The sequence below is a fragment of the Meleagris gallopavo genome, chromosome 19 (genome assembly GCF_905368555.1).
Source record: "Meleagris gallopavo chromosome 19, MGAL_WU_HG_1.1, whole genome shotgun sequence".
Lineage (NCBI taxonomy): Eukaryota > Metazoa > Chordata > Aves > Galliformes > Phasianidae > Meleagris > Meleagris gallopavo.
Window position 1 is genome coordinate 5,966,811 of NC_139422.1, and position 16,215 is coordinate 5,983,025.

Here is a 16,215-nt window from a genome sequence, read left to right on the forward strand (position 1 = left end):
TAGCAACTGAAACTTTATGGCCAATCGTTTAGGAGTGGTTTCACGAGATTCAAGCCTTACTACAGCGTTAGTGCTCTGCATCTGAACAAAACGTTGCTGTTAGTGATGGCTGTGATCCTGCTGTAGTAAAAGCAGTGTATGGAGTTGGCAGCGTTCTCCCAGCATGCAGGCCTGCTCCTCCAGAGTTCCCTGGCCCAGGGCTTAGTGCTGCTCCTGGCTGCGCACGTGATGGGAGCAGAATGATTTCAGGAGTGGTTTCCAGCCCCACAAAGTCAGAGGTGGAAGGTCTGTTTCTTGCTCTGCCACTCAGCAGAGCTGCAGAGTTCTGCGGTGTCATTTTTCAATCTGGAAAACAAGAGAGATGACACCTTGCTAGTTATGCACTGAAAATCTCTCTGTAAATTAAAGCATCTATGAGACGATTTTGCTTCCTGTCCAGCTTGGCATAGTCCAGATGTTCTGTGCATGGTCTGAGTGGCATTGATCTCCAGAAGAGCATTACAACCTCTCCCTGCTTCAGAGTCCTGAGCCATGCTGCACTTCAGAGTACTGAGTAAAACTGCACGTATCGTTGCAGTTTTTTCCCCACTTTGTACCTGTGTCCTTTTCCCAGCAGATTCTTTTTAGCATTCTCAGCATTCATTTGTAGTGCAAATGGCTCCTGAGAATAGGAGTCCTGTAAGAAGGTTTGCTGTGAAATGCTGCATTGCCCCGGTATTGTTAAAACCAGAGAACCTCAAGGAATACTTTCTTGGAAGCCTCAGTATCTGCAATGTAAGTGAACTGCAGGCTTGTCTGAACTCCTTGTAATCTCATTAATGATTTGAACCCGCTGTGTCAGTCCTGATGGCTGTGGGAAGTGGGTGAAATCTGACAGAAAGATCTATTCAGCTTTTGCCAGGGCAGCTCTGCGCCCTGCGGTGTGGTGGTGGTGCTGGGCTGGCTGCAGAGCTGCCTGCCAGAGGAGCTCTGTCAGTAGTCAGGGAAGGAATGGGGCTGGACAGACTGGCTCAGCTGGGGCTTGTGGGAGCCTCTCCATGTGTGCACTCAGGGATTGGTGTTTACTGCTTGCAGTTCGATAGCGTTGCGTTTTGTCTTTAGTCTTTGTGAAGATTACCTTCTGTGCTAAACCTGGGCAGGAGATGAGGCTGTGAAATCAGCAGCTGGTCTGAAAGTGTGGTGAGGTGTTCCCAAAGCCTAGATCAGGTGGAACGAGGTGTGCTGGCACAAGGTGAGCTCCCACCTCCCCATTGCAGTGTTGTCCTTCCTTCCTGAGGCAGAGGAAAACAGAATTGCTTACTCAACAACTGTTGGCATTTGTGAGGAAAGAGCTTTCTTTGTTTCTGAAAAAAACATTGTAACCCTGAAGACTGGCAGCTCTGCTCTGATTTTGTCTCCTGGATCTGTGACATCTCCAATCTCTTGCTAGCTATAAAACCTATGTTGCATGGAGGAAAAGTAAGTTCCTGAGCACAGGACCAGATGAAGGATTTGTGAAATGCTCTTTGCAACTTCACTGAAAAAACGTGTGTGGTTGCTCTTTAGGAGGCATCTGTTCCCTGGCAGCAGCCTGGATTTCAGTCCTTTGGCTTGTCCCTTGCCCTGGTTGTGTCAGGCTCTTCCAGGGTGAGCTGAGGGGGTAGGCAGCACGTTCCACCTCTTGCTGTATCTCACTTTGGATATATGATTATTCTTAATGTGACTACTGAAAGCCTGCATATTAGGAATTTGAGGACTCTGTATGCAAGACAGAGGTAATTTTACAGCCTTAAAATGGAGTGGTTAGATTTAGTTGTTAGCGGTGGAAGTGTGTTTGCCAGCTTGGAGCCAGATGTGGTGACTTGAGCCGTCAGTCAGAAGGACTTCATGCAGTGACCTCAGAACTTACATGCGTGACTTCTCTACCCCTGTGGGCTTCTCCAAGGCATTGGACAGAATTGATTCCTCTTTTGGTACCTGAGGGTGGTCTCTTCCACTGAAGGAAACACTGTTCTAGACCTTCCAGGTATATTTCTTCCTGTTTTGACTTTTTTTTTGACACTCTGTTCTTTCATGATTTTCCTCAAGAACTGCTTTCTTTAAGAGTCTTAACAGCTCAGGTTTGCGTGGCTCTTGCATGCAGAGCAGGGTCAAGGATGTGCAGGGAGGCAGGGACAGACACCTGAGCTCTGGGACCTGTGTCACTGCCTGCAGCGTTACTTGAGCAACTGCTGTTTCTCTGCCTTGGTTACCTGTAAAATAGAGCTGATAATGTTTGCTTTGGAACCCCCCCAGGAGATCTGGACTAGCTACTCACAGTCTGTTGTTCAGATACCTAAATGCTCAGCTTACCTTACAGTTCAGCTCAATCCTGCCAGGAGGCTTCTAAACAGGTTTTACCAACAGAGCATTATGCTAGGGATTTCTGCTTGTATTAATATTGCTGGTTTGTGATCAGCTCTCCTTGCTTTAAGATTGAGGGAACAGGATATTGCATCTCCCTGGATGTTCAACTTCTCAGGGTGAAGTGAAAGGCAGAGCCACTTCAGATATTGTGGATGGTATGCTTCAGCTCTGGACTGAGGTCTGTGCTGGGACCAATCTCCTTTAACACCTTTATGGCCTGGATGAGAGGGCAAAGAGTGTGATGCTGCTAGTAGTCAGTGCTTCCAGGTTGCTCCACTTAAGATCAGTTTCTTGTTCTGAAAGGTCTGAAAGCCCTCCAGTGCTGCTTTGTGGGTTAAAGGTACGGTTAGTTATTCCTTTGTGACAAACTGGCACTTAGGGGTTGGTTCCTTCAATGTTCCTTCAGTGGATTTTTTTTTTGTCATGGATGCTGTAGTCTTGCATGCTCAGGATGAAGTATTTCTTATCTTTGTCTGTTTTCCCAGTTACTGGAGTTCAGGGGCCTTCTTCAGCGTGCAGCATTGTCTGTCCAGGGCTAGTTAATGTTTGTTTGTTTGTTTGTTTGTTTTGTATATAAGGTTGAACTCTTCTCCAGGCTTCAGTCTGCGTTATGCTTCACTGTAAGTTGCAAGTCCATGCTTCCTGGCTGTCTCTCTCTGCTTCTTGCCTGTCCAGTGCTGGGAAAGCTGTTCAGCAGTGAGGTGAGGCATCTGTAGCTCACAAGCCAAACCCTGGGGCTGCTGAGTACTTCAGCAACAGGAGCTGTGATTGCTGACCTGTTGGTATGTTTATGAGTGAACCTGGTGAAGACAACTGAAGAAAATTAGGTCAGGTCATTTTATAGAGTAAGCCCTTTGTGGTCCCTTCTGCATACAGGGCATCATACCCCGGGGTGAATCTTGGGCTGTCCAGAAGACTGCTTCTCTTCTCTGTGCTCCTGCTGCATGTCTCAAAGTCAGGCTTGGCTTCCAGGTGTGATGGGCAGGCTGGCCGGCAGGCAGGTCTGATGGCAGACAGCCTGTGACAGCATTACTCAGCTAGCAGCATACCTCTGCAATAAATCATGGAAGATGGGATCCTGGTCTCTCATTTTTTACAGGGAGAGACAATTCACAGGAGACAATGCGGAGAGCAGCTGGAGTTGTTTAGAATTAAAAGTATTGCAAGGAGGGTCCCTCCTGGTGAATCATGAGCCCTGTTTGTTAAGGGTTTTCCATCTCTTCTCTGCACTGCAGAATGCTGGCTTGTTCCTCTGATCTGGCAGGATTATTTTGTTTCCATATTTTTAAACAAATCTTAGCAGCTTTTCCTGAGCAGTGCGACAGACTGACAGAGACAGGCTTCTTGTGGCCTGGGCTTTTGGTGCAGCCTGTCTGCTGCACCGCTCTTCTGTGCAGATCCTGTTGACTTCACGCTTGGATGCTGATATTCTCCCTATGGTCCCCCTTTACTAAGCACTTGCTCCTGAAAGTTGCTTGCTCATCTGGGCCCTTTCCCATCAGGGTGATCATCCCTGCCTGCCCCAAACGGGAGTTCTACAAGACAAAAGTGCGTCTGGCACCAAGCCCTGATAGCAGCTGGTTGTGCTGTTTCACCAAAGCTCTTTGAATGGCAGCCAGTGGCATCTTTCATTGCAGAGGCAGGTGGTGACTGTTGCATGGATAGGTGGTTCTTGGTGGGGCATGTTCCAGAAGCAGTGTATCTCCCTGCTGACAGATAAACATTTAGTTCTGAGGGTTAGTAGCAAAAAAAAGACTGTGTATTTAAGGAAAAGTGAACACTACTGATCTGTAAAACTATACCGTGTTTTTAAGAAGGCTTCATGTTACAGGTAATGTTAGAAACCACAGAAGACTTCAGTTTAACATCAACTCTAAGCAGTTTCTCAGTTCTGAAAGTACAATTCAGCTCTTTCAACCTGTGAATTTCTTAGCAATTCATATAAAATTTATGGTCAAGAGTCTTCCTGATCTGAAGAAAGGCCTTTTCAGTGTTAATCTCCATCCCGTGGCTTTGTTTTGTGTTTGTGACTGCTGCTGTTCAAACAGCAAGGAGTGCAAGCCTACAGCAGAGAATCTGCACTAGTCCAGGTCTTTGCCCAAGTGGTTGTGCTTGGAGGTGTGTGAGGAGTGGTTCCTTTTTTTTTTTTTTTGGTGTGTGTGTGTTACCTTTGATCATTCTGTTTGCCCTTTTCAATTAAGGCTGGCTGGCTTCCAGGTATTCGAGCTCCATTGAAGTCTTGTGAATAAAACTCTGGCAGCCCTGCCTCCTTCCTACAGGAATTTACAAAGAGCTTTGTAGACAATCCTGTTTGTCAGGGGTCTTTCCCTTTGGCTGTGTTTTCAGCTCAGATGTTTCCAGTTGTTAACCAGTGCCAATAGCTCCAGCTTCTCACAGGGCTCTTTTTGCGGGGCAGCCTCCCTGTGCATGGTGGATCCCTGCTGCAGCTCCAGGACTTACAGCTGTCTGGATAAAAATGTATCCCTTTAAAATGGAGTTAGACAGTGTCAGTACCCACAGTCAGATCCAGGGTAGCAAGATGAGGACGTGAAGACATGGAGGTAAAGGAGCTCTCTGTCCAGAAAGTAATTTTGGCCATGTTATTTGTACCCTGGGGCCTCTGATGTCACCGGTCACGCTGCAGTGTGCTCAGATTCCTCTGAGAAGCTCAGTATTTCACACTGTGGTGCTGTCTCTGGATATTGTTAGTCCTGAGAATGGAAAGAGCTAAGCTGGCTGCTAATGCTGATAGCAAACCTTCCCCCAAAGACCTCTATAAACCCAAAGGGACACCTTTCAGAAATGTAAGTGATAGATCTTTAGATCTTCATAACAGAGAATAATGCTTTCTTTAGAGTCAACAGTCGGTCGTGGAGACCCTGACCACAGGTCAGAGGCTGTCAGTTTTCACATGTCAGCATCAGCCTTCTGGTTCTAACTCCCCTAATAACCATGTGAGCTGGCAGTTTAGGGCTCAATTAACTTGATTTTTCTCAGAAACCGCTTTGCTATGCAAGACTGGAAGGCTTTGACAATCTCTGCCTGGATTCCCTGTCAGGCTGTGTGTTAGAAAAATAGGGCAGTGTCATGATGGCCTTTGGAGGCTCTGTGTGTGACACAGTGCCAGGTGACCCAGGGACAGCTCCATCCTGCTGGTGGGGTGGCTGCCATGGGGCTCAGCACTGCTGTAACCTTTGCATGCAGAAATCCCTCACCTCCCCATGGACTTGTGTTCCCCTTTGCAGTTCATGCTGCTATGTAACACACAAACAGAGCTGCATTTCACATTTTCAGCTTCAAAGCGTTGAAGGAGTTCAAAGTACTTGTGAATTTTACTTATCCTGACAACAGTTCTGGCTGTCCCAGAGAGTTTGACAGGGGGTTCTTTCCTAGCATGTTCCCAGAGTGACCCCAGCTCCTCTGCACTGAAGTAGTTGTTTATTTCTCCTGCATCCTTCTAATGATACCAGATGTAATCAGGAGGCAGCTGAGACCCATTTACATAACTTGTTGTCAGGGTTTGTCTTTGGCAACATTACCCGTGTGCTGTTTGCATGCTGACTTTCAGGAACTTGGGGCTTTTCTGTTAACTAGCTAATTCCTGAACCTGATGTGATAGCTGTTTTTTTTTTTTTTTTTCTTTTTTTCTAATGCCTAAGAATTTGATCTGGTTTGAGGCTTTCTAAACCTTAAAATGGATGTTATTGCTTGGGATTTGTGAGACTGAAGCAGAGTTGGTGGGGTCCAGGCCAGCTCTCACCTTGGGGCTCAGTGCATACCTGCAGGTGAGGTGGCTGTGGGATGGTGCGTGGTTCACTCTGCTATTCACACTGCCTCAACCCTGCTGGTTCAAACAGGGCATTGTTCAATGCAGCATCTACTTTCCTGCTAAGTCTGCTCAAAACACAGTGTTCTCCCTTTCTTTCGTATTTATCCTACTGATAAAGTATGGTGGAAATGGGGAAGTGAGTTTTCTTTGGCATATGGTGATTATCCAAGCAAAGATGGAACCAGACTGGAGCCAAAGATCCGATTGCTGCTCTGCAGGAGGAGGTGATTTGGGGATGCTGGTCAGCACTGCTGCTTCTGCAGGCTTCATGCTGCAGCCCAGAGTGGCAGCCTGGCTGTGAGGGGCTTCTGGAAGAACCTGGGGGTGTTTTAGAGCATCGTGTGGATGCTATTACTGAGTGACAGAAAATACTTCTCTATCTACTTGCTGCCTAACGCTCCAAATCACTTTGCTCCTGGTTTAAATCCCTGCACTGCAGGGCATTCACTGCGAGGTGCCAGGTTTATTGCTTTGAAACTTTGCTCCCTGGCAGCAATCCTTAGGTAGGTTTTGCTTGACTCTCTGCAGGTTTGCAGTGCATTCTGAAACTGACTCTCCAGCACGGTTGTGGAAGGTGCTTATTTTGTTTATAATGCCGTGGACTAATCCTCTTACCCAGAAATGGTGTTTGATAAGGCATTACTGTGGGAGAAGTTGTAGCCTCTGGTCAGAAATGGTTTCTTTCGGAATGCTAAATGCTTCTGGCTGCATTGGGAGCATGCTTCCAGCTAGATGAGTTTCAGAAAGGGTGATGGGTGGGTAGGTCTGATATGTAATACAGTGTTTTGTTACTCCAAAACACAGTTGCAACTGTAAGATACGACCTGGCAGATGGTATCATACAACTGCCAGCAGTTTTAGGCTTAAAATGGAGATTTTACAAGAAGAAATCTGGAAATCTATATGACATGTGAAGAGGTTAGATTAAGCTTCTGGGTTTGTGGAAAAGTGAGAACAGGGAATTATAAATAAAATACCTGAAAGAAACATGCATTGAAAGTAAGCAAGGTTTCTTTTCTGGGATAAATGTTTGTCTGCGGTATCTGTATGCCCTGTTTCAGCTTTGTCCTAGGCTCCAAGAGCCCAAAAAAGAAAGCAGAGACTGCTTGAGTGAAGGGTATGAATCACAGTACCTTGTGCAGAGTGAAAAATTAGCAAGCCATGCCTATCGTGAAAAGCACATTTATAGCTAAAAGTGGTTCTTCAAGGTGCCAGCAACAGAGAAAATACAGTATATTTTTGTAAAATATTTTCAGGGTTTGTTGTTGAACCTGTTCCATTGGAGCTGTTTTTTGGACTCCTCAGCTCTCTTATAGCCAGCAGATAGGGAAGAGGAATTTGAGGAAGTAATTCTGTTACCTTCGGTAAATGTAGTCTTAAATGTAACAAACCCAGCTACCAGGACTTCAGTGGGAAACCCAGTGATAAATTCCAGTGTTGGAAAAGTTACCATGCCTTTTTTCTGACTGAGGAGTCATTGTGTGTAGCTGCTTATTGTTAAGATTTATTCTTTTAAGCAAGGACCAAGTTGGCCGCAATCTTCTGTATTTTCATATGTAAAGAAGTTTTGTTCTTGAAGTGCTGGAGTTGGCAGAAGGAAAAAAAAAAAAAAAAAGGTGCCATGAGAAATGTGTTCCTGCAGTTATTTTAATATAGTTTATGAATCATAAATCCCACAAGTTTTTTGCAGCTGGGAGGAGGGATGGTGATGGTAGTGAAACCTAGTGTCAGAGCACTGAACTTGTGTGCAGTTGTAACAATCGTGCATGTTGTGCTTTTTACTTGAATGTGGCTAGGTAATCTGATGGCATTTTCCTGGTTCTCTTTCATTAAAAGGCAGATTGGGAGCGGCGCAGAGAAATTTCCTTACTAGATGACATTTCATCGCAATGTCCGATCGTTTGGGGCAAATAACCAAGGGAAAGGATGGGAAAAGCAAGTACTCGACTCTCAGCCTGTTTGATAAGTACAAAGGAAAGTCAATAGAAGCTATCAGAACTACAGGTAAGGAATACCTTCAGAAATCTTCTGCAATCCTCTAAGTGCTGTTGTAGGGCTATTTGGGTTGGATGGGATGCCTGATGGGAGGCAGCAGGGTTACTGAACTGTTATCTAGACTTGAAGGAAAACAATTCGTTTTTCTCCTGAGCTGCTGTTATTTTAGAGTCATGGAGGAATTCTGGCAGAGCACCTGGGAGACTGTTTTTTGGACTCTTCAGGACCAAAAGGTTGCAGACCTGACCAAAAGATTCGCTGGGATTTTGTGGCTGTTGTAGAATAGAGCAGTTAACCTGACTGAAGTACCTTAAGGTGGTCAGAACTTGTGCGTAGGTGAGAATTGAGGACTGAAGATCCTCAAGGAAGAGCCTGTACTAGTTTTGCAGTGGAAGCATGATCAGAAGAGGAAGGTGGAGTGGAAAATAAAGCAGGAATGGGTTATCTGGAAAGGCTCTGGATTTGATGTTTGAGTAGAAAAATGAAGTATCAGCTTAGTAAATGTGACTTGATGAGTAGAATTGGGAGAATCTAGACCTTAGGATTGCTGGGGTAGGTGTCCAGCCCATCCCAAGAGATGGGCTTGGTTGACTATTTTCCCCAAACTGTGTAAGTGAGAATCCTGCCTCTGTTGTGAAATGGTAGAGAAGTATTTACCTGCACCATTATCTAAAAGATTGGGTGTTCTCTTCAAGGGGTGATCACTTGTCCTCCTTCCCCTCATTGTAGGATTCTGCCAGTTAGCTGTCTGTTACAATGGATGGCTGCTTTCTGGTGATCTTGAAGGAAATGAGCTTACTTGTTGTTGACCGTCAGTTTTATGAATAGCAGCAGTGGTTCTGATTATTGTACAGTTCTTTTAGAACGCCAGTTGAGATTACTGAGCTAGCAGGATATAGCCAATGTGTGATCTCCTTGTGTTCCCTTCTCGCTAGTTATTCCTAGACATGGCTTACAGAGTCTTGGAAAAGTTGCTGCTGCTCGGCGCATGCCACCTCCTGCAAACTTGCCTAGCTTGAAGTCTGAGAACAAAGGAAACGACCCCAACATCATTATAGTACCCAAAGACGGTACAGGATGGGCAAACAAGCAGGATCAATCAGACCAAAAGAGGTAGGTAGAACTGCTTTTTGCTATGTTTTGTCAGGCAAGTGGCAGCAGCAGTTCTGCACTGCTGTGCTGTGTTGAACTTGGAAAGATCAGCCCTCTGTTTTTCAGGACAGTGCAAAACCAAAAGTAGCATGATATTTAGCAGCTGTTTTATTGCCAGAGTTGTTTGTTGTTTTGCCCTCCTTTCAGTTTGATCTCACCTCTGCTGTTCTTTCCCAGTTCCAGTGCGACGGCTGCACAGCTGCAGGAGTCGCTGCTGCAGCAGGGTTTGCAGAAATCTGTCTCCAATTTACAGAAGCCGACACAGTCAATCGCTCAGGAGGTAAGCACAAGCCGTCTCTGTCGTTGTTTCTCCTGTGCCCAGTCAGCTCGAGGGTTTCCTTTAATTGTCTGTGTTGCCATGTGCAAGTAAGAATTGGCAGACTATAACTTACAGAACAGCTGCTCTGTAATCAATTCTTGTACAATTGACTCTTGACTCCAAGTTGCTGTGCCTCAGGAATGCTGTGCTGCAGTTATAGTATAATTCGTTGAGCATTACCTCTAAACCTTTCAAGTGTGTGGGGAAAGTCTATCTTCAATCTAGAAAGAATGGCTGGAATGCAGGATGGCTGGTTAGCACTTGTAAACTATTTTTCTTTGGGTCTAATTCAAGTGTCGCTTGGTGACAACAGATCCAGCTCTTGCTTCCAGCCTGATGAGACTTGATAAGAAGAGATGTGGTCATGTGGGAGAAGTAGCCAGTGTCAGGACCTGAAAAAACTGCTGGCAAATAAGAAAGCTTCCTCAGAGAGTGCAAGGACCTGTCCCCCTGTGCTGCGGATTTCATACTTACAGTTCTAGCCCTAGAGGTTCAGGAAAATTAGGACAAGTTACGATTTGAAGAGGAAAAGAGTAGTTAATGCATGAGAAATAGGATAGCCTTCAAGCTGAGGTATAGCATGGAACAAATCTGGAAGATTAAGACATCCAGTTTGGGAAAATGCAACAGAACAAAGAAAGCTTGATTAGAGGTAGGAGAGGAAGAAGAATGGTTTGAGAAGACAACTGGTGGAGGTGACAAGAGTATAGAGTTAAAAGGCAGAGCAGAAGAGTATTTTCAATGTAGCATCATAGTGCACTGGAGTGGGGTGCAGTTGATTTAAGCCCCAGCAAGAAACTGGGGAGACCTGTGGTAGCCAGTGGTACCTGAGTGAAACCTGGGTACCTGTGGCAGGTACTACCCAGGAAGTGATGAGTAATAAACTAATCATTGGGCATTTTGTTTGTTTGTTTTGGTTTTGTTTTGACTTCATTGTATTTTCAGAGTACAAATTCAGTGCCAGGTGGACCAAAGTCATGGGCACAGCTGAATGGAAAGCCAGCAGGACTAGAAGGTGGTGAGTATGATCAACAGAAAGGAAGCTGGATACATGCTTCTCTCAGGCATGAGTTGGGGTGGACTCTATATCTTTCTGCCCTCCCTGTCTAGACTGGTGCCTAATGGCACACAGCTGTGTTGGTTACAGTGCAGTGAGGCCACACGAGTCCTGTTTTAAATCTGCAGTCTGTTGGCTGGAATGATGCAACTGCGTCAATTCATGTCTGTCAAGCACAAGACACAGCTTGAGCAGAGCATGTCCTGTTGTTGCTCTGAACCAGAGTGCCAATGCCATCTTCCTCAGTCCAGAGCAGTGTTTAAAAAGAAGCAGAAAAAAGAGTGGAGGAGGAAGGAGGTTGGATTAGGAGAAAATAGCGCATCAGAGGCTGGGAAATATGGTGTTTCCATGGCTGGTAGCATGGGAAGCCTGGCTTAGTGAGGTGGTTGGAATAAGCCTGAAATGGTTAATGTTCAGGGAGGCTGTATGCATTTTCCTTGGGTGAAGGGTCCATGGTGGAAATGGCATTGCACTGCTGCAGCATGCACTCGCTTACACCTCAGCTAATGCCTGATGTCTCCCTTGGTAACTGCAGCAGAAGTAACTCTCCCTTGGTCACTTCCGTTTGACTAAAGATCCTGGAACAACGTTAACATAAATGGGGAATTTAGTTGACTTCAGATGCATTTATTTTCACACACAAGGTAATTTCCAGTACTACCATTAAAACTGGTGAGAGTAACAGCTCAGTTCCAGAGTTTAATGTGGATATACTGGAAGCCATGAGACACCGAATGAAACTGAAGGGTTTTTTGTTTTTTTTTTTTCCCAAATAATTGAGACAACTACAGATCACAGTAATAGAGGGAACAAGCTTATTCTAAATTAAACGAGTTGCTTAGTGAGAGGGTGTTTCTCAAAGGCAAAATGTTAGTACAGAAACTTGTACTTGCTTGCAGTCGACGGACAATGCAAAGGCTGTTTGGTTAATTGGTACATTTTTTAGACTGTTGCACTGCAGACCTCCTTCCTGTGTAGTCCTCTTGAAATTTGATCTTCTAACAATTTAAAGATTTTTTGAAAGTTCAGTGTAGGTCAGTCTTATCAATGTTCTCAGCCCAAGAAAAGAGTTGCATATGTGACTAAAGAGCAGTTAAACTAGAAGGCGATTGAATTACAGAAGCATCAGAAATCTGGCTGAAAGGATTTGTCAGGCCACCCCATTCATGCACCTCTTTTCTAGCAGTGAGCAATTACTTTTCTAGTAGTATTTACAGAGAGGTGTTTTGCTTTTGGCTCTTGTAGGTGTCATCACTGTTAAATCTTTCTCTCTGGGAGGGACATAATCTAAACTAATGCAATCTAGTAATTAGAGATGAATGCTCCGTGCCTGTTTCTTCCATTTAAGGGGTATTCTTAGGGAGGGAGAGACAACAAAACCATGAAAGAAACAAACCAGTGCTAAAACAGATACCAAACGTTTCTCAGTTTGATGCTGCCTAGGATTACAGTGCAAATTGTTAGTGCCTTGCCCATTAACGGTCATTATATTGTGCAGCCCTACCTACAGGGAAAAACTAATGCTGCCTAGGGATTGGGATGGAAGAGTTTGTCCTGAAAGACAGTTAAATGTTGTTAATGTTCTCATTGTTATTCTAGTTCAGTAGAAGGCAGTAGAAAAGATGAACTCTTAACACATCAGCTGATGTTATACTCAGCAGTTGGCAGTATCTTCTCTGGAAATCTTCAGAGGGAGATGCTGTGCACTGTCCAGATTCCAGAAAGTGCAAATGACTTAAGCCAGTCCTCCTATCTTTGCCTTAAAGAGTCAAGATTAGACTCTTTTGTTAGGTCTTCAGTAGTCATTGCTGATACTTCTAATGAATATAATTCTGAAGGAAGATTAGCCAAGTAACACAAAGAAACAGTTATGGAAAAAGAGTAATGCAAAAATGCAGAAAAATTCTTCTTAGTGTTAACAAATTTAGGAGAACTGCTGTGTTTTGTTTTCCAGTCAGTGCCAGAGCTTCATAAGAGAGAGGGAGCTTTCATTTTAGGGTCGCTGGTGACTCAGCAAAACAATCTTCCAATGACAGAAGATGAACCTGGCCTGCTCTGGCTAGTGATCTGCATCTTAAAAATGCTGCAGCAAGGAGAAGAGTTGGGAAATAGCATGTAGCACTTAGTCCTTATCTGTGGTCTTTCACCAACTCTGTTGCCAGAAATCTTAACAAGAGTTCCCCAGTGGAGTGAGATTTGAGTAGAAGTCTGAATAGAAATGTCAAATACTTGGTAAGAGAATATCATTTATAAATCGTCTTGCAGAATTCGTATCCTGCCTCAGTCTGAATTTTGTGCTGCACAAAAACAATTGAAAGCTGAGAAAGTTTGCTCTGACTTTGTTGAATGTGAGAGTTTAAATGAAAATCTCAGGAGTGTGGAAGTAATTGGTGAGGATGTCTGTTGTAGTGTTGGTGACAGTTTCTGAAAGCGTTTTGGGTGTGATCTGAGGTGCAGGTATGATAGCAGTTTGCATTTAAATTTGCTGGGTGCACCGATTCTTGGGAAACGTGTTTTCAGGGTGATCTCATAAGGGAGCTGAACGAGTGGAAAGATCTGAGTCCCACACTTATTTGTCTGGCAGGTTCAAGGGCCTCAAGCCGACTGTTATCCTTCTCTCCCGAGGAATTTCCGACGCTGAAAGCAGCTGGCGAGCAGGACAAGGTTGGCAAAGAAAAGGGCGCCTTAGATCTGTCGTATGGGCCAGGACCAAGCCTCCGCCCCCAGAGTAAGTGGATATAGTTTTTTGCCTTACTCCAGCTCAGAACCTGAATCCCATAGATAGATTCGTTTTGGGCAGGGGGTGCCATTTCACAGTCCTGTCCAACATTCTGTCCCTACTTTTGTCTTGTTATAAGCTCATGTTGCTTAGCAAAGACTGCGGATTTGTATGTAAAGTTCATCATGTTCGGTGCTTGAGTTGTATCTTCCAGTCTGTTAATACAGATTGTAATATACCACAGTTTTTCATTAAAACTGCTGTGTATGGGAGTAGGGAGGGTTGACTTTGTTCTGTGACTTTTAATATAGTGATGCTTCAAAACGGGTATCTTCCCTCAGGGTAGGGGAGAGTTGCAGGTGAAGTGAGCGTGTAGTTTAGTCCTGTCTTTGAGTGTTTGTGTTTGATCTAATTGCCTTTAATTTTGTGGAATGAGGACTGTGGAGATGGATGGAAGAGTTCTGGTTGAAATTGAACCTTATTGACAAATAAGGACACCACTGGTGCAGTAATTACCTAGTAGCAGCTGATGCTTCTGGTCTCTTGGGAAAAATAACGTGTCTGGAAATTTTCCTTGGTCCCTGATGTTTTTCTACATTCTCAAGTGTAATTAGGTCTTGACCAGAGTATTTCAGTGTTGTGTTTCTACTGAAGTGACTACATTCACAAACGTTAACATAATTGTTACCTCCTTTCCAGATGTCACAAGTTGGAGGGAGGGCGGTGGGAGGAACATAACCTCTGCCACATCTCTGACCGCCTCCCCTGCTGAGCTGGGCAGCAAGACCTCCAGCACTGGAGACGGAGCCCCCTCCTCAGTGAGTGCCAGCGATCCTAAGGAGCCGTCTCTCCGCCCAGCTCAGCCTGTCCGCAAAGGGGCTTCGCAGTTCATGGGAAATGTCTACCAGCCACCTACGTACCATGACATGCTACCTGCTTTTGTAAGTTGCACTTCTCACAAAGCCCTGTTATATCTTTGCTTCTCATAATATGTATGCGTGTTGAGAAAGTCGGCTAAGATAGCATTTCTCTAGACTCTCCTCTCAGTTGGTTCCTGGAAATTGCTCAGGGATCCTTCGTCTATTTTTAGGTTTCCCTATTGTATGTTTACCCTTCCAAGTTAGAACAGTGTAGCACTTATGTGCTCTAGGGAGAAATGAAACTGCCATAGCATTGCTAATCCCAAGGAAAAGTTCCTGCTTTTCTAGAGCTGGAGAGGTAACGTATCTGTTAGCCAGCTAGACATTAAATATTTGTTTTAATTTTGCATAGTTGCAACTGCTGTGTCTGTGTGTAATCTGGGTAAACCTGCTTGTGGCAGTGAAAATACAGGCTCTTCTGCTTTGTCTTGTTCCAGATGTGTCCACAACAGCCATCTGAGACCCCTGCAACATTGGACCGAGGGTCTTTCCCTGTTCCTCAGCTTCGGCTTGAGCCCCGTGTCCCTTTCAGACAATACCAGATGAATGACCAGGATGGGTAAGGTTGCCACGACTGTCCCACTTGAGAGGCTGGTTTGGTGTGTGACACAAGCCTTAATGCTTGTTGTGTGGGTGAAGTTGTAGGTAGCCAGAGAAAATGCCTGATTTTTACCCAAGCGGTCAGAGCTTTGTTCTAACTACAGCAGCAACTGAAATGTTGCAGGACACTGAGCACTCTGTGCCTCAGGAGCAGGTAGATGTGTAAAGTAGGTGTGTGTGATTGTGGTCTGGAAGGTTTGCAGCCCTAGGAAGTGAGTACCATGTAGACAGTGAAGAGAAGTTTTGCTGAACAGGGAGAGATACTCAGATTCCTTCTATATGATTAGTAGAAAATGACTGATTCACTGTTACAAAGTCAACTACATGTTCCTTTAAGTCTAACCAATATTTTTGCATCTCCCTGTAGAAAAGAGAACAGGCTTGGCCTGTCTCGCCCAGCACGTCCACTTCGGCAGCTGGTAGAGAGAGCACCTCGACCCACCATTATCAACGCAGAGAACCTGAAGGGGTTGGATGAACTAGATAATGATGCGGATGATGGATGGGCAGGTAAAGTACCTCTGTCCTTTAGCTTCAAACAATGACTTAGCAGGTAAAGCAAAGTAATTGCTCCTCCCTGCAGCATGGAATTGCCAAAAAGTTCTAGTGGCTCTATTTCACAATTGTAGAATGGATGAGGGGAAGGAAAGGATGGTCAGTGCAGTTGTGAAGGTGCTCTTGGTGTACATGATGACACAATGGATCCTTCTGATCCTTCCATTGCAGCACTATAGGAACTGGATCTGAAGACTCCTAAAAGCTGAAAACACCAAGCAGCAGTAGGATATAAGAGCAATGAAGAGTTAGTCCCATCTTTTCAGTTACGGCAGTATGTAGTTATGCAGTCTAGTTTGATGGCTGACTCTTTACTTGCAGTCTTCTTCTCCAAGCTCTTCACTGCTTCTCTTTTGGGACCAACCTGCTGTTTAGCAGTGTGAGTTCTTGGTAATCATATGATTTCCAGAATCTGCGCTGGACATTTAGTTTTCAAAATAGCATCTATTTCAGTGCCAGAAAGGGCATGAGCTTTTTGAGGCAGGAACTATTTTTTTTCCTCTGACATGCCCCTTTTCCAATTCTGCCTTCTCAGGCATTCATGATGAAGTGGATTACTCTGAGAAATTGAAGTTTAGTGAAGATGAGGAAGAAGAAGAATCTCTTAAAGATGGACGGCAGAAGTGGTAAGAACTGACTGCATCCGCATCCATGAGGTTGATTTTCTTTATTTTTTTTTTTTCC

The 16,215-nt window shown here is 44.7% G+C and overlaps 1 protein-coding gene across 10 annotated transcripts in view; it reads left to right on the plus strand.

The window, feature by feature from the left end:
* The window catches only part of PRRC2B (proline rich coiled-coil 2B), a 48,038-nt gene that overhangs the window by 4,607 nt on the left and 27,216 nt on the right, over positions 1-16,215 (plus strand). For 9 of the 10 annotated variants that reach the window (XR_014887274.1, XR_014887275.1, XR_014887276.1 and 6 more), the window contains exons 2-10: positions 8,051-8,218; positions 9,145-9,322; positions 9,539-9,641; positions 10,626-10,698; positions 13,322-13,465; positions 14,156-14,397; positions 14,814-14,935; positions 15,344-15,486; positions 16,067-16,157. Coding sequence is in view for 7 of the 10 variants with exons in the window: in XM_085239264.1 (XP_085095390.1) it covers positions 8,104-8,218; positions 9,145-9,322; positions 9,539-9,641; positions 10,626-10,698; positions 13,322-13,465; positions 14,156-14,397; positions 14,814-14,935; positions 15,344-15,486; positions 16,067-16,157 (1,211 nt within the window). In the remaining 3 variants the exon portion in view is untranslated. The remainder of the gene's footprint in view (positions 1-8,050; positions 8,219-9,144; positions 9,323-9,538; positions 9,642-10,625; positions 10,699-13,321; positions 13,466-14,155; positions 14,398-14,813; positions 14,936-15,343; positions 15,487-16,066; positions 16,158-16,215) is intronic. The other variant, XM_085239261.1, reaches the window with a different exon arrangement.